A 23674-nucleotide genomic window follows, 5' to 3' on the forward strand; every position below is an offset into this window, starting at 1 on the left:
GTGACGAGTCGAGCCGACAATCAGGAGGAAGGACTCCGTGAGGATTTCTTGTCAGTGAAAAAGCCTAGCGCACGCCATGGTTTGTCTAGAGTCTCGAGACGTGACGGGCCAATTCGAAAACGGGTCTGCATCCCGAGGGGGTGATTGGATGGCGATAGAGCTGATACGAGACCAGACGTGGTGATTGGATGTTTGTGCGAAGAACAAGAGGAGGCTTCGAGCTTCACGGGCCATACCACGCATTAGTGTCTTGGGACGCCAATCGGAAGAGTGCCCGCAGCGGTGGTTGGCTCGGATTACCCCTTGCATTAAGCCTAGACAGGAAAGACTCCTTTTCGTGTCTCTCCGTAGTAGCATATGTAACTAGTATGTACTCTGTAGTACGTAGTACGTATTAATGGATTTGACAATGACACCTTCATCTCTGAAACAAACGGCAATCGTTGTCCTCAAGCGCAATTGGACGGAGTGCTTTGTATTGGATGATGATAAACAAGTCCTACTCTGTACGCAGTAGTAAACAAGAGTCCGGCTTCAAATCGGACTAGCCCCCGCATGGACCAAGAAATGACGAAAGAACACCGACACGCCCGATCTACCGAGATGAGGAGAAAAGTGCAACCAAAGCCACTGCTACTCTAATTTATATAGTTTGACTCCTTCCCACGTATATATCTATCGCACGGTCTCCCTACGGCAATGGTATCGACAAAAGCATTAACACTCTAAACTCCATTCGTGACGTCGTGACATGAAACAAGCCACCGTCTGTCGCGACTTTATTTCGACTTTTTAGCTTCGCCTGCCCAGATCCGAATCTCCTTGGCGCTGTCGTGAGCTATACGGAACACTAAGTCTCTGTCAGCTGATCGGTTCACGGCTATCTAGGCAACCAAGATAGGCATACATTGTCTTTCGGTCTCATCCAACCCTCTGAGGAACTCGACACCCTCACCCAGAGCACCACGCGAATTGTGGGCATGGTCTGCGATTTCCGATGCTCTTCTCCGGAATGTCTGTTGAGGCATCATCAGCGATCACGACGGCTCTGACAAGATTCATTGACTCCAGCACTTACATCACTCAATATATCCGCCATATTATCTTCCTCGAACAGTTCCAACACTCTGATTCCAAGACTATAAAAATGCGGTGCCAGCGATCGAAGGTCAACAGTACGAGGGTCTGCTTTGAGGGCATTCAGGACGCGTTCGGAGAGTGCCGATGGTAGATCTAGAGTCACTAGACGCGATGTACCGAGACGAGCACTGTACTTTCATTAGACGCGCGCTCAACGGAGAGTCATTAAAGTGTAATCGGCGTACCCGATGGAAAGCATCTCGCCGAGCCATAACGGCAAGTCTACCTGTGTTCCTGTCTTGATCTGCGACCATCATTTGAATTAGCAATTGTCTATTTGGCCTTGTCGGAAGAACACACATTTTCACCTGGGTTCCCCTCAAGGAACCCGAGACCCGGCACTTCCAGTTCAAATTTGCATGGTAGCTTCTGTAAATCGAGAGGCGATCAATTAGCCTGCGCATTCATCGCTTCCACCCGCGAACGAAAATACATACTTGAGCGTCCGTCAAGATGGCATCAATGTCGTAATAGGACATGGTACCAGATCAGACGAGCTTAATTATATTAATTCTGGCGAAGGATGCGTTGAAAGCAACACGCAACAAAACATTCTGCATGCCCCGCAGCGGAATTGATTGGTTCGCGCATCTGGGATCGCGTTACGTCACGTGAAAATCGAAAAGTCGCGTTTGTCCCGATTGCTGCCTTAGGCGGCGAAGTCGCCAAACACGCAGAAGGTACAAGGTCGGTCTTGGGAATAGCTTCATCTTTGATAGCTTTGTAAGGGATTTTGTAGGCATGCTCCGGTGGGAGCACACTAGGTATAGAGCAAGCCCCGTTTAGGCTTGAGTACAGGCTTGCTCCCAGGAAGATGCATTCTAGTTTTCAGCTGTCATCTTGTTAGTTCTCGTTCTTGTTAACATACAGTGGGATGAAATAAGTGTTTCGCACCCCAAATACCGGTAATATCCGCACAAGGGTGCGAACACATATTTCGTGGTACTGTGCCTAATACAAATATAGTTCAGACTCCTAGGGTCACTCAATTTCAGATATCCGATACCTCCGACACTGTTCTGCTTGATATTACCACCCAGGGTTAAAGCATCCAAGAACCCCCCTCGTCTCCCCCCTGTTTTACCATCATCTATTGCTGTTCTGATTATTGTCCTCTCGCTTTTATCTTGTGCTTCTGATTTCCTTCTTTTTCTCGCCTCTTTCTTGCCCCACATCTTTCAAAAGCCCTACAATTCTATTATAGCCACGCTGTCGGGCTACGTGCAAGGGGTTCATTACAGGCGATTCTTTGTCAAAATTCGCCCCTGACTCTAGAAGAAGCTGTACAGCTTGCAGATGGCCATTTTGGGCAGCCACATAAAGTGGGCTCGGTGCGATGCTCATCCGGATGTTCTGGCCTCCAGGTTGAATAGTCCCATACTCTTTTATCTGACCATCTGAGCGCTTCATATATATATCTGGCAGGCCAGATACAGGATCTGCTATGCATCGGCTTTTGGATGAATCCGATAGTGTGCTTCCGAGCATTACTTGTTGGACGACATAGGGGGTCTTATGCGAATTGCAATTGAATGACCCTCCCAAAAATATAACACTTCCGAATTCCATACTGCCTCGTGCTGCATTTATGGACAGATGTCCGTTATTTAACTCGAGGCTGCCAATTTTGTGGCCACTCCAATCTCCCAACTTCAAATGAAAAGAACCGCCATTCACCTCAAGCCTCCCAATGCGGAGCTCAAGAAGATCTTCCATATCAAAATAACATATGCTGCCATTGATTTCAAGTTTCTCAATATACACGCCACAGTTTTTCATTTTCGGACCTGCGTATAGAAAGCCTCCGTTCATGACCAAGCATTGGATTGAATGGTTCATCCCAAACTCGTTGTACTTACCGGACCAAACCGAGGAGATTCCACCGTTCACAATAATTGTTTTAATGTTTGTACATGTGATCACATCGTGGTCACTACAAAAATGGGTGTCGTGGAAATCCTCGTGTTTGAGAAGTAGGCGCATGATATCGACATGGCCATTAGCGGCTGCTTTATAAAGAGCAGTCTGTCCAAAACTATCCTTTGCAGACAGATTAGCCCCACGATCGATCAGAAATTTCACTATTTCCTTGTGCCCGGCTTCTGATCCCGCGAGTAGCGCTGTTTCGCCGGAGGATGAATGTGCCTCTATATCGGCCCCATGTTCCATTAGGAGCTCAATCATGTCTCTCATTCCTCTTCGAGCTGCCCAGATCAGGGCTGTCATGCCTAATTCGTACTTAAGAGACATGCCGCGCACATTATCTATCTGATGCACCTTATGAACGTCGGTTTTCCAAGGCCCACTGGCAGCATTTACATCTGCACCATTTTCAAGAAGCAACTTGACTTGATCATTCTCCAAACTTCTTGCAGCCCACACTATTGCTGGACCATTCTCAAGGCAAATGGTTCCAACCGCCAATGCAACGAAAAATGGCTGATTCAAGTCAAACATGGTAGGGCCTTTGTCAGATATCTTATCTAGATCCAACGCAGATCCGTAGATTCCGCCGTGGCTATTCACATCAGCTCCTGCATGTAGTAGCTGTTGGAAAATCTCGACCTTTTGGCTTCCTATAGCCGCATGAAGCACACTACCATAAATTCCACCGTCAACATTTACTTCAGCACTTCTTTCAAGAAGAGATTTCAGGACTTGAAGATTTCCTCGAGCGGCTGCTGCCTGGAGTACAGTTCCAAAAACCCCGCCAGTAGCATTCAAATCGGTGCCTTTCTCTATAATTGTAGACACAAGACTATGGTTCTCTAGGGCCAATGCGGCCTGTAGAACCGTGCCAAAGTAACCCCCATTGATATGGACATTGGCACCAAATTCAATCAGCATCTTCGTGGAAATTTCATCTCGTTTTTTCACAGCTAGCTGCAAAGCATTGTTGAATATCCCTCCCTGAGTGTTGATATCCACATCACTGCCCCTCAAGGCCACTTCAAAAAGATTATGGAATTCATGAAGGACGAGAATATATATCAAGCCAGTGTTGAGATCTCCATGGAGGTACTCAGGCTTCTCGATGGCAAACAAAATGCGCTTCCAAGTCTGGAATTGGTCTGGTGATAGGAGCCATCCGTCATTCTTAATACCAAACTGATGGCCTTGCAGCGCAGCTTCAGCATGATCTAGCAAATACATTGCAGAGTACTCGAGAAATGGATACTCAGCTTTCAGCTCGCGAGCGGACTGATCTTTGTGCGATTGGGAATCAATTGGAAATTTCTCAATATAGTTTAGACAGGAAGCTCGTAGTCGGTCATGGCTCGCAGCTATAGCGTCTGGCTCAAGTTTAGGATAATGCCTCTCGAGTCTTCTGTTGCGAAGGAAGAAGTCCGTAACAGTTTGATGTATGAACTGAACTCTACTACTATATTCCGTTCTAGATACTTCGATCAATCCTTTAGAAGAATCGACGATCCGGGCTTCAAGCATGTCATCATTCATTTCAAATTGACTCTTGGGCTTCAGGTAGCCCTCGTGAAATCTTGCAACCACAGCAAACACGAGCTCTGCTGGAGTTAATTGTTTTTTGCTGAATAGAACAAGTTGAAACATGAGAAGTGTCTCGGGATTCTTTTCTGGGCCATTGAAGATAACCCTTTCGAAAAAGTCGTCAAGATCACTTGGAATGTCGTCAAGCGTCTTCTGAATCTCTTCCACACGCCCACGATCGACGGCTGTATTGATCATTTCAACAACGAGGACAACCCAAAGGAAGACACCATTTGCCTTTTGGAGAATCCCCTTTTCTATCTTTCGGATATTTGGGATTTTAGTGTTTAGTTTAGTCTCGACATATTTTTTGATGTCGTTATCGTGCTTAGCATTGCCGTCAAGAGTGAGTTCGAGGTTCTTTTTCATGCTGACGTTAGGATAAGGGCGACTGGACAAACAGATCCGGAGATTGGTTTTCGCTTGCACTGCATCCAAACCCAAGTCTTCAAGAAATGACACGACCGACGTTATTTCATCGAAACTACATTCGTCTAGTGCGTCTACCAGGATGGTCAACTCGCGCTCGTAGCTCTTTAATTTAGACTGCAAAAAGTTACGGAGCTCGCTCTGCCGCCATTCCCACTGTCCTAGGTTCAGGTTCTTTTTGCGATAAATGAGAATAAATGTAGGGCAGAATTCCGGGATTTCGTTCAAAAGTTGAAAAACAAGTGATCGTAAGAGTCCTAGAAAGGTTTTCTCTAGGCCGCTTCCGCGGGCGTTGAAGAAATGTTCCAGTAAGACAGAGTCATGAGACTTCTGTAGTTGATGTGAGATGTGCCTCATCATGGTAGATTTGCCGCTACCAGGCTTTCCCTTCAGCCAAAACACTCCATTGCTTTCTGTTAAATTGGAGCGATCACGCCACTGTTCGAATTCGGGCGTTTCTAGAAGCCAGTCACAGGTCTCTTTGGATACCTTTGAAATGTCTTGTTTTCGTGTGTCATAGTCGTTGAAAAATAGAGTGCGGAGACATCCTGGGCTGATCAGTGATGAAATGAATGTTATCAGGATTATAGTAACTTACTCTTCTTTTCGTCCTCTCCCTGGTTGAACCCTGTGGTGTTAAAAGTCATAGATCCATTATTATTGAAACTTTGAGCTTGCACTCCATATCTGGCCCCATAATTATTAAAAGTATTGAAAGTATTATCTTTTGAATCCATATCGCTGTGCCCGGCCCATGTTCGAGTGCAATAGAGGAGTTCGGTGCCGTATCACAGAAATGCGAGCGCTCACCCTCAGTTTTGTCTGTCTGTTGGCCGGACGACCAAGAAATAAGCAAGACCAACTACAGGCCGATAATGATTCGAATCATGACACCCAGGCTGCAACCTGTAATTCTGCCTCGACGTCAAGTAGTACATCCCATCACCACCGGCTGACACTTGTGATAATATCTCAGAGCCGTGCTTTCTCTTTTGTAAGAAGAGTGTCGAAGGGTATGAACACTGCAGTTACTATGGGACTCTTTGAAAGCTGGTTGTTTCTGAAGTTTCTGGAATTTGTTGGGAAAGGCTGGGATGACTTCCTACGTGAGTGCCCGACAGCACGTGTAGAAGCTCATTGAAAAAGTCAAATGTTCTCGGGGGCGAACAAGGCTATGTATATTGGCACCAACCATTCCAAGTATCCAAGCAAGGCTGTCGACAGTAATGCTCTTCTCTTAATTATGGCTGTTCCCCTCGTTCTCACCGAATACATGTAGCAATCACTGCCGGTTTTCTGTTCACTGTATATCACAGGATGAATCCAGAAGCGACCCCAAACTCCGATTTCGAGATTGGCATCATTTGTGCCCCCCCCCCTGGAAGCACTTGCCGCCAAGGAGATTTTCCATAGTATATATAGCGATAATCAGTTCGATGGTAAGGAACGGGGCGATTTGAATTCATACACCAAAGGATCAATCGGACAGCATGGGGTAGTGCTGGCGCATCTGCCTGGAATGGGCAAGGTAAATGCTGCAACGGCGGCATCTACTTTCAAGTCCACATTCAGAAACTTGAAGCTCGTGCTACTTGTTGGAATATGCGGCGGAGTGCCCGAAGGCGCTAACAGAGAGCAAATAGTTCTTGGAGATGTGATTATCGGAACCAGTGTCGTCCAAACGGACTTTGGACGGCAAACCCCAAGTGGCTTCAACAGGAAGGACACAACCCGAGACAACTTGAGGAAACCGCCACCCGAGATTGGATCCTTCCTTGCGAAATTAGAATCTGACAAACAGAATATCACCGCAACCACGTTAAGCTATCTCCATGTGCTCCTTGACAAGCCCGATTTTGGGACCGCCAGATTTCCTGGCGCACACGAGGACAAGGTGCTGGCCGGAAGTCCCCCCAAGAGTTCTCGAGAACGATCCCATAATGAGCCTAGCATTCACTTTGGCGCTGTTGCAGCCAGCGATTCGGTTATGAAGTCTGGCACTGATCGTGACAGAATTGCAAAGGCGGAAAAGGTCATTGCTTTTGAGATGGAGGCGGCCGGGTTATGGGACCAGCTTCCTACGCTTATTGTCAAGGGCGTAAGTGACTACGCCGATTGCCATAAGAACGATATGTGGAGAGAGTTCGCCTCTGCGAGCGCATGGGCATGTACCAAGGCAGTGACAGAGAAATGGGAAAAGCAAGCCACCAAGGAGCAATATCGAATTGTAAGTCTCAAGACACTTTTTAGTAGCAACCGGGCTAACAATGACACAGAAGAATCAATGGAACAACAATGGGGGCACCAAGGTCATGTTCCAATCGGATACAGTCAATTTATCTGGGACTCACACTTGGAGTTTATAGCTCTACAGAGTAACTGTATAACTAGTTAACCTAGTAGATACTATACGACATAGTAATAGCCCTTTACCGTACTGTAAGTCCGTAACGACTGACGATACACGAAGCCAGCCTCGGGTAACAAGTGGAGTCAGTAATTCTTGTAATGTCTTGAAATAGTCACAATCCAACTGAAACATTGTCATTCCAGCTGAGCATGCGTTGCTATGTACATGTAGTATTTGTACGTAGGTGTAGGCTGTGTGCACCATCCCGTGGATGTGCGACACTGTTCTCGAATAGATAGATGGTCTTCTTTTAGGATTTAGGCTTTACCATTTACACAATATTCGTATTTAGTCCAGGTACCGACCGTTTCAACACTGACAAGCCCAGACCCAGACACAACTCCACCGCAGATGTGGGCGGTGGGCGGTGGGCACTGAATGTCTCAACTTCTTACAATGGAGTGATGTGTACCACATACTACGAGGAGTATGGTACTATGGCCGTGGCGGTACGGCTGATCCCTCAAGTCAATTGGATATTCTGAGCTTGTCATTGTTATTATTAGCTCTGGAGCCCTTCCTGGCCAAGGAATGTTGCAGGAAGGACCAGTAACCCACCCTTCCAAGTCAAAGAAGAAATAACCTAGATTTATTTCGTTTGTCGCGAAAACTCAGACTTGGCCTTGGTCGTATCCTTGATTCCTTGATTCCTTGATGATCCCTTGTCTGCACAATGAAGGAGTAACACATAAGTTAAGAGTTGGCCTTTGGCTTCTTAGTTATCACCGATCGCCCATTCATCCACTCACTTTTCTTATCTTCCCTGCCACTTGACGATCCCTTATCTTGGCACAACAACCCTCACAAACCAGTCGCCAACGCTGAACAAACTCTTGTTTCCTGCTTTGATGGCCTTTGCCTGCACCACTCTTAGTGCCATCTCTCACAATGGACTACAATCTTGTTGCTCAGGTTGACGATAATGATGCTGCATCTCAGTCAGGCGATTCAGATATCGCGGATCATCCCTCTGTCGAGCCTGCTAGTTCGGGGCACCAAGCACACGAGTCGATCGCTTCTGTCCAGCAGGGACGGGGAAATTTGATCGACAGCATAAATCCTAGCGACATAAATCATTCATCCAGCTACGAATTAATCGAAGACGACGACTATGCAGAGAATGTCGAACAAAATAAACCAATTCCAGCGGCTGAGGCACATAGCGCTCGCCAAATTTCAACGGCCGTCGACTTGACCTCCATCGGGGCGGAGATAGCACCACGATCCACGGAGCCGCTAGTTCGCACCTCGAGCGATGTTTCCATCCCATTACGCCACCCGACCCCTGATTTACAATCGTTACAAGGCGCTTATGTCGGAAATATTGAGAGGCTAGAGAAGAGTGCCGAGCGCCTCAGCATGACTTCTTCCGACTTAGGGGTCGAGCTCCGTAAGCTAGATCTTGAGCAAAAGCGACGCTCTTCCGCTTCCTCAGCTCATCAGGGTCCCGATTCTCCGTCAACGCGTGAGATGTCGATCGGTTCCTTGTCGAACTCTATTATTGCTGTGAATTCTGCCGCTCGCTCAGGAGGATACTCTCCCGGAGGGTTTCTTACGTCGCCACGTGGGTCGATCATCTCGGGTTCACGATTTCGGTCGACCTCCGTTACCTCGCCGTTACAAGAGATTCACGAACCAGGACACGAGGAAGAAATGGAAACTACTGCAGTCGATACTTTTGACGATAGAGATGTCCCTATTTTGACGCCACGTCCATTACCAGCTCATGCTCGCAACAATGAGGTCGAATTGCACAATCCGTACGCAGCTGACGAAACGTTTCAGGAGGCGGCGCCTGATCGGCCATTAACTGCGCAGTCGACCGATACGTATCAACAGGTGACCAATCTTTTCCTCGATTTCGACGGTGTCCATTTCGTTCCACATCCAAAAGAGCCCGGTCTATCGCGTCAATTGTCACTGAACAGGCCACCATTAGCGACGTCCGCTGAACCCCTCAAAGAACCACAAGCCGGCAAAGATATGGTCTTCTATCCAGCTCCCATACCCAAATTTCTCAACCTTCCGCAGCGTCTTTCGAAACAATCCGCAAAAGTCAATAACGAGAAACGTCGCACACAGTTGATGGGCATGATAAGCGCTGCAGACAAGGAGGCCAAGGCCGAGGAAATACATGACCAACGTGCTAGCAAGAGGCTTTCAACTCTTCCTCCGCAGTTACGAGCCAGTGTCTTTTTTGATCAGCCATCATCCAATCTCGCAACTCTTGAAGTTCAATTGAAAGACCGCTCTGCAGTTAGTACTCTGGACAGTATTTTAGACGCTTCTACCCATGCGCCTGTTTCTGCGTTTACAGATCATCCAATTGTGGGTAGTGCTGGAGCCAAGGTCTATGGGTCGGCGGACAAAAAGCGCGCGTCTCGACTGTTGGCTGGGAAGGGCGGTAAAGATGGAACTAGAACAGGTCCTGGCCCTCGTGAAAGTGCATTTTTCGTCCCAGGTCAAGGATTGCACGCATACTCTGACACAGAGGCAGCCGAAGGAGACCCAATGCACCCTGGTGGCTCCGAGAATAAACATGGTTCTCATTCGCCATTTTCATCGGACGCTGAATCTAGTGGTACACATGATAGCGAGGAAGACACAACTGATGAAGAAGACGATGACGAAGAAGATGGAATCAGTGAGCCGGAGAGATTCGACAACGACGAGTCAATGCTATTTGGTCGCCCAACAACGCTTCTTGCAGAATTGCAGATGAGGAAGGAGGAACAGAAACAGCGAAACCGTTCAGCAGCCAAAGCATTTCCCAACGGAATGCACTCGACATTATTGGAGCTCGACGCTGTTGCTCAAGCACAAAGCAATAAACGACGACAGAAACACGTTACTTTAGCTTGGGAGGCTGAGGCCGCTGTGAATCCCGATGATGCTGACGACGAAGATATACCGCTTGGGATATTGTATGGCAACAAGAACCCCGCTGAAGAGGAGCGACCTCTGGGCCTCATGGAACGCCGAGAGCTTGAAGAGAACGAGCCGTTGAGTAAGCGTCGAGCACGACTACGAGGAGAGGCGATTCCTACAGCGATGCCTAATAAACGCGCTAGCGCAATGACACGGCTGCAGTCATCCGCTGCGCCAGAATCCGACAGCGAGGACGAAGGCGAGACTCTTGCTCAGCGACTTCGTCGTCTCAAGCAGGAGAAGAAGGATAAGACAAAGAGCGTTATCTCGACTGAGTTTGAGACTGAAATCATGAATGAACTGGGCAGGTTTTTACCAAACAAGCCTGTGGCCAAAGAACCAGAGCCGACTACTAAGGCAGTTGAAAAGGTCGTTACGAATGAGGAGGAAGAAGAGGAGGTGGTGGTGGTGGAGCAGGAAGAGGAGGAGACATTAGCTCAGCGTAGAAAACGTCTACAAGCTGAAGCTGCGCAGGCACAATCGAAGAACGTGAGAGCTAGCCGAAGTATGGCTGATATTCTTTCAGCATATCCCGCATCTAAAGCTGGTTTCCCTGTCTCTGGTAACGCCCATGCTCGTCAGACATCTTTGAGACCAGGTTCTGTCCATACCCAACGATTGTCCACCGGTTTTACTGTACCACCTAGCATGACCTTCCACGCTGGCCTTGCACAAACCCCCAATCACCATCCTTCAATGCCTGACTACGAAACCCAGCCGGCTTACGGGAATATGCCATACAATGCTGCATTTATGCCTGGTGTTGCTGCAGGTATGACCGCTTACGGCGCCAGCATGCAATACCCACACAATGCCACGATGATGCAGCAGAATATTATTGACCCGAGACAAGCTGATATCATTGACCGATGGCGCCAGAGTATTGGCAGATAGAGTATTCTATCGATTGGGCAGGTGTTCAAACTTGTACGATTTCAATTTCTTTTGGGAACGATACTTCCCCGCATATGAGCAATTCGCATTAGCATAGCGTATCCGGAGGTGTTCTGATTATTATGTCGAGTCATACCCCAGTTTTCTTCTCGTCTACTTTTGTACGAGTCCATTAGCCTTTTCTTTAATACAGATTTTGTCTTTCTTGGGTGTCAGATGACTTCAGGAGAACAAGTACTTTTAGTATTCCAGAGCTAGTTATAGATTAACATAACTTCAATTTCAACCTTGAACGGTCTGTATCTGTCCCATTACAGAAATCTTAATTTGTTGAGTATATGTCACCTCGCAGCCTGTCTCAGTTCTTCATATCATCTAGTGTCAATGTCTACATTCTTTCGAATCCGAGCCCCCCCTGTTGCCATGATCTTAACTTCTCTGGGTTGGCCCGCACCTCTGCCCGCCCTACCGTTTGCAGGAATAAATAAAACAACTGAAACATGCCAGGAATGTGTCTTCTTCCTTGGACTTTTACATTTCATTTTCCTTTTTTCAATCTTATTTATGTTTGTTGAACCATCTGCTTGTTTTCTACACTTCCTTGCATCTTACGTTTAGACGCACGACCTCTATAACGTTCTTTTTATAGATCGCATTGCAGTCAGCACGTGTGGGCCTAGCTCAACAACAAAACATTGGATGATCTGCCACTGTCAGCTAGCTAGTCCTCGTCATTAATGTAACCTCTCATTCTTGTTTGGACTCCATCACTTTTATATATTTTTCAGTTTGTCTCATGACACAAAACAACTACTGTTATACCACAATGAAGATCTAGTTATCAACATGTTCCCCGAGTGGTGCGACATTATTTGACATTTTCTCACCCGAGCGCCGCCGGTACAGTACAACAACGACCATGCCCCCGTCCGCCGTTTTCTCGTACTGGCGTCGCGATCATCGTCGAACGAGCCCTGCCCCCGGTTCGGTCTCGCCTGTAGGGAATGCAGTAGGGGGGGCATATTCACCAACTCTAAATATCCCGCCCCGTCTTCCAGGCTTACCAGCATCGACGACATTGGGTGAGACGTATATTGATGGACAAGACTTGCCAGAATATGAGCAGCGGCCGCAGTCTGTGGTATACCTGGGTACGGGAGGAGATAAGCGCTTGTCAACGGCGTTGAGCTCGCAGCATTCGTATACTAATCTTCGAGTACCATCCACGACGTCAACCGATAATGTTGTGCGCCCTCATTCGAGTCCTGGGAACACGGCGAATAATGAAGAGTCAATGTTGTCGGTGGAGCCGATTCAGTCGCCGCCGTCGAACGCGCATGGAAATCAACCGGATATGCAGTCGCAGCAAAAGTCGAATAATGGATCGTGGAGGTTGGGGTTCAATCGCAATCAAGCTGAGGACCACCGCCCTAGCAAGACTGTCGGGAAGGATTTACGGATCAATACGAATGTTGACGGGGAGCTTGGGTTTATTGGAGGCGTTACATTGAAGGAATTGAGGTCGGATATCTTTTATCATGAACAACAGCAACAACTACAACCACAGCAAGAGCATTCGAGCCAACAGAAGCATGGCAAGACCAAACGTCATCTTTTGAATCCCATGACTTTATTGGCACGTCGGCGTTCTTCTCAATTCACTGGATCACGCGTTGATGAAGGTAGCCTGAGGGGCAGGAATCTGGTACCTGCGATTCCAGACGATTACGATCCTCGAATTCGCGGTAATATTGTCCATGACTTTTCTGCACCACGACCACGTCCACAAATAGCCGGAAGAGACTGTAGTGGTGAGTCTGTCAAGAAGAGCAGCTTGCCATCAAGTGCAGTCACACGACATAGCGAGCATTCTCCTGTTTTCAAAGAACACTTCGAAGAAGATGGAAAAGTCTTGCAGATAGAAAACAAGGGCTTTTTGCAATCATCATTGCTGACAAATGCTGATCACGATATTGCTGAGTTGCCTGAATTTGCACGCAGATTGCCGTCTAGCCTGCCGGAGCATGATCATCAACATCAAGCGGCTGTTGAAGTTGAAGATGAAGAGAACGAGAACCAAGACACCAGCATTTCTGTAACGCCTCAACCCCCAGCTTCCATTCAACCTACACCACGATCGAGTCCGCGGAAATCAGTTGAAGTTGCACCTAACCGGGCTTCAAGTATCCCCATCCGTCTCAAAAGTGACGCGTCACGGTTCAGCTTCGACATGAACGGCGTAGGATCCTCAGTTCAGGAGAAACTATTAGAAGAAAAACACAAAAAGAAAGAGGCCGCGCGCAGGGAAAAGGCACAACAAGAACGATCCAGCTTCAGTGACTATGGTGACGATGATGACTTTGACTACGATGCAATGGAAGATGATGGCGGATTTGAGGAGCGGATACCTGGTATCAATGCTGATGCCGAGGACGAGTACGACGACGAATTTCAGAATTTCTCGGGGGTAGTCAGGATTTCCGAGTCCTCTACATTTATTCCGATGCTGCCTACTATTGTTGCTAGTCCAATTATGCCTGCTTATTCGGCGGCGGGCATGCTTGCTGCTGCTACTGCTATTGCTACTGCTGGTGGCACCCCGCCCGCAAATGTTAGCGATGCGTCGGTAGATATGACGGCGCCACTTGCTCTTGAGGCTTCTTTGGAGGAGGATGACGGGTTCGCCCAGAGCGAGAACGACATTGACGAAATTGCGGCCAATGCCTTGAATTTGACAACAACCCTTAGTGGACAACCGCTTCCACTTATAGAAGAAGATGAAGACGATATGTATTATGACGACGGAGATTTTGGCGACTTACCCGAGAATGAAGAAAACGATAAATTTGACGAGTCTATATTCGACGAAGAAAGCGGCCAGCTATATGAACGCAAGTTCTACCCCGGCACCAAGATACCAGTCGCTTTGCAAGAAGGGGATGAACAACGGAGCAAAGAATCCCAAATTCGAAATGTCCCTAGCTTAGCGAGCGAGGTTCGTCCAGAGTCTTGGGATTTCCGAAATTGTCTTCCCCCGTCAAAACCTACCGGTGGTAGTGAAGCCTCAAAAGCACCTGGAGGTGTACTTTCTGAACACAACCTAGAAGCCTTCCATAGCGCTTTGGCTCGAGTCGCTGATGAGGCTGCTGCGGGTAACCTTCAACGAAACGCTAGTCTTAGTGAGAATTCACTTGGTCAGGGAAGTAACTCTCAACTTGCAGAGTCGCATCCCGGCCTGATCTCGGATGACACTCAGTATTCGGGGTTTGATGATGAGCTTTTGGATGATTTCAATTACGATGATGACGATGGATTTGACGACGATCTCATCATCGCCGAAGCCAATGCAGATGCCTTGGAGAATGATGACGAAGGGTTCTACGGGCAAGAATTCGGCTTTTATGCACGTTCCAATAATGAAAACTGCACCGATGAACCCATTTACGGCGGATACTTTGGCCCTTCAGGCGCCGGAGGCCTCAACCGCAGTCGCAGTGGCGGCGCAGGTTTCCGTGAACCAAGCTTGACCCCAATTACCGAACGGAGCGAATGGAGTACTCGCAACTCTATTATCTCCCTGACTACGCATGGTCCAAGTGCCGTCCCGCAGCAACCACCGCCAAACCCTGGCTTGTCTCAATTGGTTGATATGGAATACAACGAAGACGACATGTCCCTCGGAGCACTTATGAAACTTCGCCGTGGCGCCTTTGGTGGTAGTAACGGCAGCCTTCGCAGTACCGGCAGCCTATCACCCCAACCTGGACCCGTTGGTCATTCCAATCGAGCCAGCTTTCTCAGTATCCCAGAGGACAGTCCCGTGGACTTAACTCCGGATATGGGATTTCAACAACAGGGGTATGAACATAGCGGTAGCCTCAATGGCGTTTATTATTACAGCAGTAATATGAATCAGATGCCCTTGTCGGAGGGTCAGAGTCTGCCTGCGAGCCCGACGCTTACGCTTGATCGGTTGACGGGTGGTGAGAGACGCAGCTCAGTCGGTAGCACCACCTAAACATCCTGCGAGTGAGTCTTTCTATTTATGCCTGTTCAGTCAACAGTTACGAATTCACGAATTCACGAAGTGCATCAAAAATCTTCTGATATGTTTGACCCTTTCCACCTCCTTTTATGGCGTTTAGGGGGTACTTTGTGAAGGTACTTTGAGTTGCAAGATCTGACATCATGATGGTCATTTGCTTGTCGTGTTGTTGTTGTTGTTGTTGTTGTTGTTGTTGTTGTTGTTGTTATCTATTTGGTTGATGTTTGATGTATATAATACCACACCTATTTAATTAATACACTTTGGACTTCTAGTTCACTAGTTACTATGTAGTACGTAGTCGACAAGAAGACGGCAAGTCCCAACAGCCTGGAAGCCTGAAGGGAGGCGTGACTTGCCCAGCAACCAACGTACTATACGCTAACTATGTATCTATCATACGAGGACCCAAATAACGAGTTACTACTCGTGGTACGTAGTTGACCGACTAACCCGTTGCAGAGTAGTGTGTTCACTAGCGCCATTACGTGAGACAGCCCAACAGCCAGTTAGAACGCAGCGAATAGAAGGAAACTTGTAACTGCGCCACAGGAGGTTGACAGAAAATGGCGCATTCTGGATGCATTACTACATACGGAGTAGTCCGTCTGTATCTGTGTAAATGTTCCATGGACACGATTTTAGGACTGAAGGGAAGCGAAAGGGACAGACAAATGACTCAACTCAGAAGACTCTGAAGAACTTTTTTTTTAAACTCCGCAGCGCCTTTGTTACTCTGTCAGTCTGCATGTATTTATTAGGGGGCAGGCCGTCTTGTGACCAGCCCATATTTCCCCCCCGGCGAAATTCAAAATAAAACAGATGCGCCAACTTTATTATCGCATTCTAGACTGATAGCAAAAGTAAAACTCGGGATATATCCACGGCTCTACGGCAAGAACGGAACCTGATATAGAGCCACCATAGCCGAATCGATCCGATCTTCGCAAGTTTTGAATTTCCGGGGGGCACCTTTTTTTCGTCTATTCGTCAATTAATTATTTTCCTTGATTGAAAATCCATCCTTGAGAGATACCCTGTTCTTCTTGGTATCCTTTGTTTGTTGTATTCTTTGTTCCGTTGTTTGGAGATTCGTTGTACGGAGTAGTACTCCGTACGTACTAAAACCAGGAACCACAAGGGACGAAGGGAAAAGGAAAAAATACGCAACCTCTCCACTCCGTCACTCCTCCATACCCTTACCCATTCTCTTTCTTACCGCGTGTCAAATCTCTATCAAGAAGCTTTCTTCCGTTTACATGCCTTCGTGGCTATCTTCTTTTTGATTGATTGATTGATTGATTGATTTTTTTTTTCTTTTTCTGTTTCAACATGCTTAGAGCCATCGCTTCGAAAAAAGCGACGAGCGGCAGCTTGCTGCTGCGTGGCAGCACCAGCAGCAGCTCTGCCTGCTCCGCGTGTCGTCGATCCCATTTCCTTGCTACATCCAAGACTTCCACTACCGCTCTTGGTGCGCGATCGAATTTGCAATTAACTGCCCGGAGACCGTTGGCGGTTGTTGATCGAGTTTTCGCTGGTCGGAGGGAATATGCACAGAGTGCGGAGGAGACTGCGCGGGGAGTGGTAAGAATGCTTTGAAGTTTTGCAATTTGAGGCTTTTTCTTCTCTTTTGGATGCTGATTATGACTCTCGCGTGCGCATTATTGCGCTCATCGCGAGACGACCCCTAATAGGATGCCAACGATTCCTTCCTCCAGGGAAACACCGCAAACTACATCGACGAAATGTACCTGGCGTGGCGAAAAGATCCTTCCAGCGTCCACATTTCCTGGCAAACATACTTCAAAAACATGGAGAACGGAGACATGCCCATCTCCCAGGCCTTCCAACCCCCTCCAACCATCGTCCCTACCCCCGTCGGAGGCGTGCCACAGCATATGCACGCCGCAGGACAGGACTTGACAAACCACTTGAAGGTGCAACTCCTTGTCCGCGCTTATCAGGCTCGTGGTCACCACAAATCCAAGACCGATCCTCTCGGTATCCGTGGCGAGGCGGAGGCTTTTGGTTACAACAGGCCCAAGGAACTGGAGCTTGATCACTATGGATTTACCGAGAAAGACCTCGACCAGGAGTTCACTCTTGGTCCTGGTATCTTGCCTCGATTCGAAACCGATTCTCGTAAGAAGATGACTCTACGTGAGATTATTGGTACGTGCGAGAAGATCTACTGCGGTTCCTACGGTGTCGAGTACATCCACATTCCTGACCGCAAGCCTTGCGACTGGATCCGCGATCGTTTCGAGATTCCTCAGCCATACAAGTACACCGTCGACGAGAAGCGCCGTATCTTGGATCGCTTGATCTGGAGTTCCAGCTTCGAATCTTTCTTGTCTACCAAGTTCCCCAACGACAAGCGTTTCGGTTTGGAAGGTTGTGAGACTTTGGTCCCTGGTATGAAGGCTCTTATTGATCGCAGTGTCGACTACGGAGTCAAGGACATTGTTATCGGAATGCCTCATCGTGGTCGTTTGAACGTCTTGTCCAACGTCGTCCGAAAGCCCAACGAGTCTATTTTCAGTGAATTTTCTGGTTCTGCTGAGCCTTCCGATGAAGGTTCCGGTGATGTGAAGTACCATCTTGGTATGAACTTTGAGCGCCCTACTCCCTCCGGAAAGCGTGTTCAGTTGTCCTTGGTCGCCAACCCGTCTCACTTGGAAGCTGAGGACCCAGTTGTGCTTGGTAAGACTCGTGCTATTCAGCACTACAACAATGATGAGAAGGACTTCAACACCGCTATGGGTGTTTTGCTTCACGGTGATGCCGCCTTTGCTGCTCAGGGTGTTGTCTACGAGACTATGGGCTTCCACGCTCTCCCAGCCTACTCCACTGGTGGTACCGTTCACATTGTTGTCAACAACCAGATTGGTTTCACTACTGATCCTCGATTTGCTCGTTCTACTCCTTACTGCTCCGATATCGCCAAGGCTATTGATGCTCCTGTCTTCCACGTTAACGGTGACGATGTTGAAGCTGTCAACTACGTTTGCCAGATTGCTGCCGATTGGCGCGCCGAGTTCAAGCGCGACGTTGTCATTGATATCGTCTGCTACCGTAAGCAGGGTCACAACGAGACTGATCAGCCATCCTTCACCCAACCTCTGATGTACAAGCGTATCGCTGAGAAGAAGAGCCAGCTCGACATCTATGTCGACAAGCTCATTTCCGAGGGTACCTTCACCAAGGAGGACATTGACGAGCACAAGAAGTGGGTCTGGGGTATGTTGAACGACAGCTTCGACCGCAGCAAGGACTACCAGCCCACCGGTAAGGAATGGTTGACATCTGCCTGGAACGGTTTCAAGAGCCCTAAGGAGTTGGCCACTGAGGTCTTGCCTCACTTGCCCACTGGCGTTGACGTCGAGATCTTGAGATCTATCGGTGACAAGATTGGCGGAGTTCCCGAGGGCTTCAATGTTCACCGCAACCTCAAGCGTATTTTGGGTAACCGAAAGAAGGCTGTTGATGAGGGAGAGAACATTGACTGGGCTACCGCCGAGGCTCTTGCTTTCGGTACTTTGGTCAAGGAGGGTCACCACGTCCGTGTTTCTGGACAGGATGTTGAGCGTGGTACTTTCTCTCAACGTCATGCTGTTCTCCACGACCAGGAATCTGAGGCTACCTACACTCCTTTGCAGCACATTACCCCCGACCAAGGCACATTCGTTATCTCCAACTCTTCATTGAGTGAGTTTGGCGTGTAAGTATCTTCTCTCTCATTTGTTGTCTTCAAGGTTATGTCAGTGCTAATGTTTATAGTCTCGGTTTCGAGTACGGTTACTCTTTGACTTCCCCCAACGGCCTCGTAATGTGGGAAGCTCAATTCGGTGACTTTGCCAACAACGCTCAGTGTATCATTGATCAGTTCATTGCCTCTGGTGAAGTCAAATGGTTGCAACGATCCGGTTTGGTTGTCTCGCTTCCTCACGGTTACGATGGCCAGGGTCCTGAGCACTCTTCTGGACGTATGGAGCGTTGGTTGCAGTTGTGTAACGAAGAGCCTCGTGTCTTCCCTTCGCCTGAGAAGCTTGAGCGTCAACACCAGGATTGCAACATGCAAATTGTTTGCATGACTTCTCCTTCCAACTTATTCCACATTTTGCGTCGTCAACTCAACCGTCAATTCCGTAAACGTGAGTCTCCCCTTAATTCTATTTGAAAGTCGAAGACCCAGCTAATTGTTTTAGCCCTCATCATCTTCTTCTCGAAATCCTTGTTGCGTCATCCTATTGCTCGTTCCGACATTGGGGAATTTACTGGCGACTCTCACTTCCAATGGATCATCCCCGACTCCGCCCACGGTGCCTCTATCGACGAGCCTGAAAAGATTGAGCGCGTCATTATGTGCTCTGGCCAAGTCTACGCTGCTCTCATCAAGCACCGTGAAGCCAAGGGCATCCGCAACACCGCCATCACCCGTGTCGAACAGCTCAACCCCTTCCCCTGGGCTCAGTTGAAGGAGAACTTGGACAGCTACCCCAACGCCAAGGACATTGTCTGGGCTCAAGAAGAGCCTCTCAACGCCGGTGCCTGGTCTTTCGTCCAGCCTCGTATTGAGACCTTGCTCAATGCCACTGAGCACCACAACCGTCGCCACGTCATGTACGCCGGTCGTGCCCCTAGTGCCTCTGTCGCCACGGGTCTCAAGGCCAGCCACGTCAAGGAAGAGCAGGATTTGTTAGAGACTGCTTTTAGTGTGCATCAGGAGCGTCTTAAGGGAGAGTAATTGATTTAACTATATGTGCCAGGCCTTACGTTTAGGGCCTTGATTTCGCTATAGAGTTGAATGCCGGGCTGTTTGGGTCTGGTGTATCATACCCTCATGTAAAAATTTGATAATTTCTTTCCTTTCCGGCATATTTACTTTGTAATAGCAATGCATCTGTATTATTTGACTGTTTAATTATTTTGCTACTTGAATCTAAACGAATTCTCAATACTCAGAAATAATCTATCTTTCATAGAAGACCTTTGTAAGGTGTAGATAAACTGATAAAAGCGATAGATAACATTCTTATCGGGGAACTAACCCCTTTCGGATGCGGACATGCGGCCATGCAAATGATGCTGATTAACATCGTACCGCCTTCGCTCTTAGCAATCCTTTCTCTTCATCTCAATATCTTCGACAACCTAGGAACTCCCCAGCTGGTCAATTTCTTGCATTCATCCAGAGAATCATGGGGCTCTCTTGTCTTTGATTTCACGAAATCCATCCAGTTTTTCTGTTTTTTTCTACACCCAATTTCGATTTGTGAAGGTCACTCTCTTTTAAAAAGCTCTCGGCATGGCTTCAGCTCTCACCACCGGCGCGACCGCCAGCAACTCCCTCTCCCAAGCTCCAGGCTCTCGCACCACCGCCCGTCAAACACGCACAAACCCATCTCGCGTCTCCAAAACCGCCGCTCGCTCATTCCCGTACTACGGCTCCCACCACGGCGCATCATCCACCGGCGACGCTGCTGGTGCCGGACAATCAGCAGCGAACAACATTCCTCACGGCTTATTCCCAGCCCTCACCCACTTCACCGATGCGATTACGGCGTTGCCGAGAGAGTTTCGGAGACACAATTCGTTGTTGAAAGAAGTTGATGCGAAGGCTTGGGCGTTGGAGGATAATTTACATCAGTTGCTGTTGAGTGCGTCGGATTCGCGACCGGTGCCCTTTCCGCAAAATCCGGCGCCAATTGTAGATGGGGAGGTGAGGGAGTATGCTCATGCTTTGGTAGGTTTTCCTATTCTATTCTATTTGCTGGTTCGGTCTGACTAAGTGTGTGTTGTTTAGAATGACCCCCAAAATGCCGAGTCGCAAGAAAGCAAACAACGTCGGTTGTTGTTCGATCGTATCCGACATACCCTGTCCGACCTCATGCTGACCGCCGACGAGAAGAACCACGTCTTGACGAATGCGAATGAAGAACTCGATCACCAGCTATACCGCCTCAAGGAAGTCCACCCATTCATCTCCAACGAAGTCAGCGAGGAGGCTAGACTGGGTAGTCTCACTCATTGGGCGTACTCGAACCGGGCTACTGCGAAAGCGGCGGCCAAAACGACAACGACTGAGCGTCCTCGTCGTGAAGCTGCCTCGTCTACATCACAATTTGCTCAGGGTCTACACGAAGTAGATGTTGCACCGCATCGAAGCGAGGCTCGGCGGGACACCGCAGGCCGAAACCGGCGTCGCAATCCGGTGGACTCGGACTTTGATGAGACGCGTCCAGGCCAGCGCAAAGGTGCTGCTAAGTCTCGTGCAGGCGACGGCGCTGATGCTACGACTGCGCCTGTGCCGAAGCGGAGGAGGGTTGTGGATAAACCAGCTGCCGTACAGACAGGTAGTGTCGCGATGGAACGTTCTACCAGCACTGTGACGAATAACGGACGCACGGCTTCCAAGGACAGTGCCGGTACGGAGGTAAAGAAGAGAGTGCGAGCACCGAATGCCGTTACTACTGCTGGTCGCAAGAGGTACGTTTATTACACGGTAATATGGGTTACTTTACTGATCGCTTGGATGCTTACAGGAACAATACTGTTACGTCAACTGTGGATTCTCCTTCAGTACCATCGCCCCCAGTAATTGGGACTTTCAATCCTCCCAGGAGTGCCGCCAGTCCAGGACCTCGACCTCAATCATCGCGCGCTCAACAATCGATCACTCAGACTACATCCCGCCAGCGCCCACCTTCAGCTTCTAGTCGCGCAAACAATGGCAGCAGTACGTTCCCTCTATCTAGAGGTGTTCCCCTCGGTAGCAATTCTAATTCGGCAACAGTAGATAAACCACTGGACTCCAAGGCCAATATCTCGACGGATGAATCTGCAAAGGAAAAGACACCCCAATTGGCTTCTGGAGATACCATCAAAAAGGACGCTCTGGAGACAAAGACAACCCTGTCTCTTGACAAGGAAGATCGCCCTGAGCTGAAACCATTGGACACTGTCAATGCTGCAGTGCAAATGTCGCCTGCACTTTCTACGATTGGTGTTACAAAGGGACGCTCATCCAAAACCTCGACTCCGGTGGTATCTACCTTTGCAGAGTCGCAAACCCGAGCCCGCTCTTCTCGCAACAACAACAACACCACCACCACCACCACCACCGCCACGACCACCGCCAGCAATTCTGAGGCAGCTCCAGCAACGAAACGCAACACGCACAAAAAGAGCAACAGCACCGTCTCAGCAGCGTACAAAGCCAAAATGGTCCAACAAGAGGAAGAAGAAGAATCCTCTCGCGAGGGTGATGATGAGGATGACGAGAGTGAGCCGCGGTACTGTTATTGCAATCAAGTTAGTTTTGGGGAGATGGTTGCGTGCGACAATGATGCTTGTCCGACGGAGTGGTTTCACTTGTCGTGTGTGGGATTGGCGAAGCCGCCTGGTCGGAATGGTACGTTTTTTTTTTTTTTTTTTTTTTTTTTTTTTGGTTTCTATCTGTTCTGGTAACGAGTTAACTGTGCTGACTGGTGTAGTGAAATGGTATTGCACCGAGTGCAAGGAGAGTATGAAGCGGGGTCGGGTTTCGGCTCGGTAGTCGATGTTCAGTTCGGTCAGCTACGGCGCCGGATATCTTGGACAGAATGGGAATGGATGGATGGTTTATGGGTCGTTTGACCCGGTTCCTTCTGCTTTTGCATAGCTCTTTGAAGTTTAGTTTGAACGATTATTGTCTGTGTATGGAGTAGTTAACCCATAGTTAATTAGGTTTTATATGACATTAGCAATTCTTGATTTGTTCTAGTGCCGTCGGCAAAAACCCTAACCCTATTCCGTCCCAAGGGTACGTACCTGACATGGCCAACACATCGGCTCAAAGTTGTTTCAGACGGAGAAAGCCCATCGTTGAGTACCAGAGCATAGTTAAAGAGCAAAACCAAGTACGTACTACGGAGGAGCTATGTGGTAGAGCGAATGGGGAAGCTCCTCGCGAAATCGTGGAGAAAGCTGCCACCCATACGTAACTTTCCTTCTTGGGTCGGGAAGCCAGAAGGTTTGGACAAGCCCTCCAGCAAAATACGTAGTGGGAACCGGGGGGGGGTCAGCTGATCCGGTTTTTCCTTACACAGTAAAAGTAACTTATGTCAAGCCTTTTAGTTACGGCCGGAGTTGGGAATTTGGAGCTTTCCAAGTCTACTGAGTAACTAGTTAGTAGTCAGCTGTCATTCAGTCAGGAGTCAGGACCAAGTCACGAGGCCACGCAGATTTTCTGGAGTCCTTTTGACTGCGCAGACATGTGTAGGCTGTATTGGCACAGAAGGGGCGCTGAGAGAGTTCTTGTTATGTAAACTTCCATCGTG

The 23674-nt window shown here is 48.4% G+C and overlaps 7 protein-coding genes across 7 annotated transcripts; 5 read left to right on the plus strand and 2 right to left on the minus strand.

Moving 5' to 3' along the window:
• Positions 1–779: 779 nt before the first annotated feature.
• On the minus strand, positions 780–1619 carry EYB26_005380 (uncharacterized protein; the record flags this gene model as incomplete). The annotated part of the gene is made up of 6 exons (XM_054264666.1): positions 780–850; positions 908–1016; positions 1079–1268; positions 1326–1384; positions 1441–1509; positions 1578–1619. The coding sequence occupies 6 exons, from the start codon at positions 1617–1619 to the stop codon at positions 780–782; spliced, it is 540 nt and encodes a 179-aa protein (XP_054120641.1).
• A 643-nt stretch (positions 1620–2262) lies between these two features.
• Positions 2263–5813, minus strand: EYB26_005381 (uncharacterized protein; the record flags this gene model as incomplete). Its single annotated transcript, XM_054264667.1, has 2 exons — positions 2263–5624; positions 5675–5813. The coding sequence occupies 2 exons, from the start codon at positions 5811–5813 to the stop codon at positions 2263–2265; spliced, it is 3501 nt and encodes a 1166-aa protein (XP_054120642.1).
• A 782-nt stretch (positions 5814–6595) lies between these two features.
• Positions 6596–7442, plus strand: EYB26_005382 (uncharacterized protein; the record flags this gene model as incomplete). The annotated part of the gene is made up of 2 exons (XM_054264668.1): positions 6596–7303; positions 7353–7442. 2 exons carry the CDS (start codon positions 6596–6598, stop codon positions 7440–7442), a joined length of 798 nt encoding a protein of 265 aa, XP_054120643.1.
• A 932-nt stretch (positions 7443–8374) lies between these two features.
• On the plus strand, positions 8375–11308 carry EYB26_005383 (uncharacterized protein; the record flags this gene model as incomplete). Its single annotated transcript, XM_054264669.1, has 1 exon — positions 8375–11308. The coding sequence occupies one exon, from the start codon at positions 8375–8377 to the stop codon at positions 11306–11308; it is 2934 nt and encodes a 977-aa protein (XP_054120644.1).
• Positions 11309–12227: 919 nt separating this feature from the next.
• On the plus strand, positions 12228–15326 carry EYB26_005384 (uncharacterized protein; the record flags this gene model as incomplete). Its single annotated transcript, XM_054264670.1, has 1 exon — positions 12228–15326. The coding sequence occupies one exon, from the start codon at positions 12228–12230 to the stop codon at positions 15324–15326; it is 3099 nt and encodes a 1032-aa protein (XP_054120645.1).
• Positions 15327–16685: 1359 nt separating this feature from the next.
• On the plus strand, positions 16686–20100 carry EYB26_005385 (uncharacterized protein; the record flags this gene model as incomplete). Its single annotated transcript, XM_054264671.1, has 4 exons — positions 16686–16937; positions 17048–19074; positions 19134–19507; positions 19562–20100. 4 exons carry the CDS (start codon positions 16686–16688, stop codon positions 20098–20100), a joined length of 3192 nt encoding a protein of 1063 aa, XP_054120646.1.
• A 561-nt stretch (positions 20101–20661) lies between these two features.
• EYB26_005386 (uncharacterized protein) lies at positions 20662–22911 on the plus strand (the record flags this gene model as incomplete). Its single annotated transcript, XM_054264672.1, has 5 exons — positions 20662–21099; positions 21160–21842; positions 21899–22092; positions 22153–22767; positions 22850–22911. 5 exons carry the CDS (start codon positions 20662–20664, stop codon positions 22909–22911), a joined length of 1992 nt encoding a protein of 663 aa, XP_054120647.1.
• Positions 22912–23674: the final 763 nt, after the last annotated feature.

This window comes from Talaromyces marneffei, chromosome 4 (genome assembly GCF_009556855.1).
Source record: "Talaromyces marneffei chromosome 4, complete sequence".
Lineage (NCBI taxonomy): Eukaryota > Fungi > Ascomycota > Eurotiomycetes > Eurotiales > Trichocomaceae > Talaromyces > Talaromyces marneffei.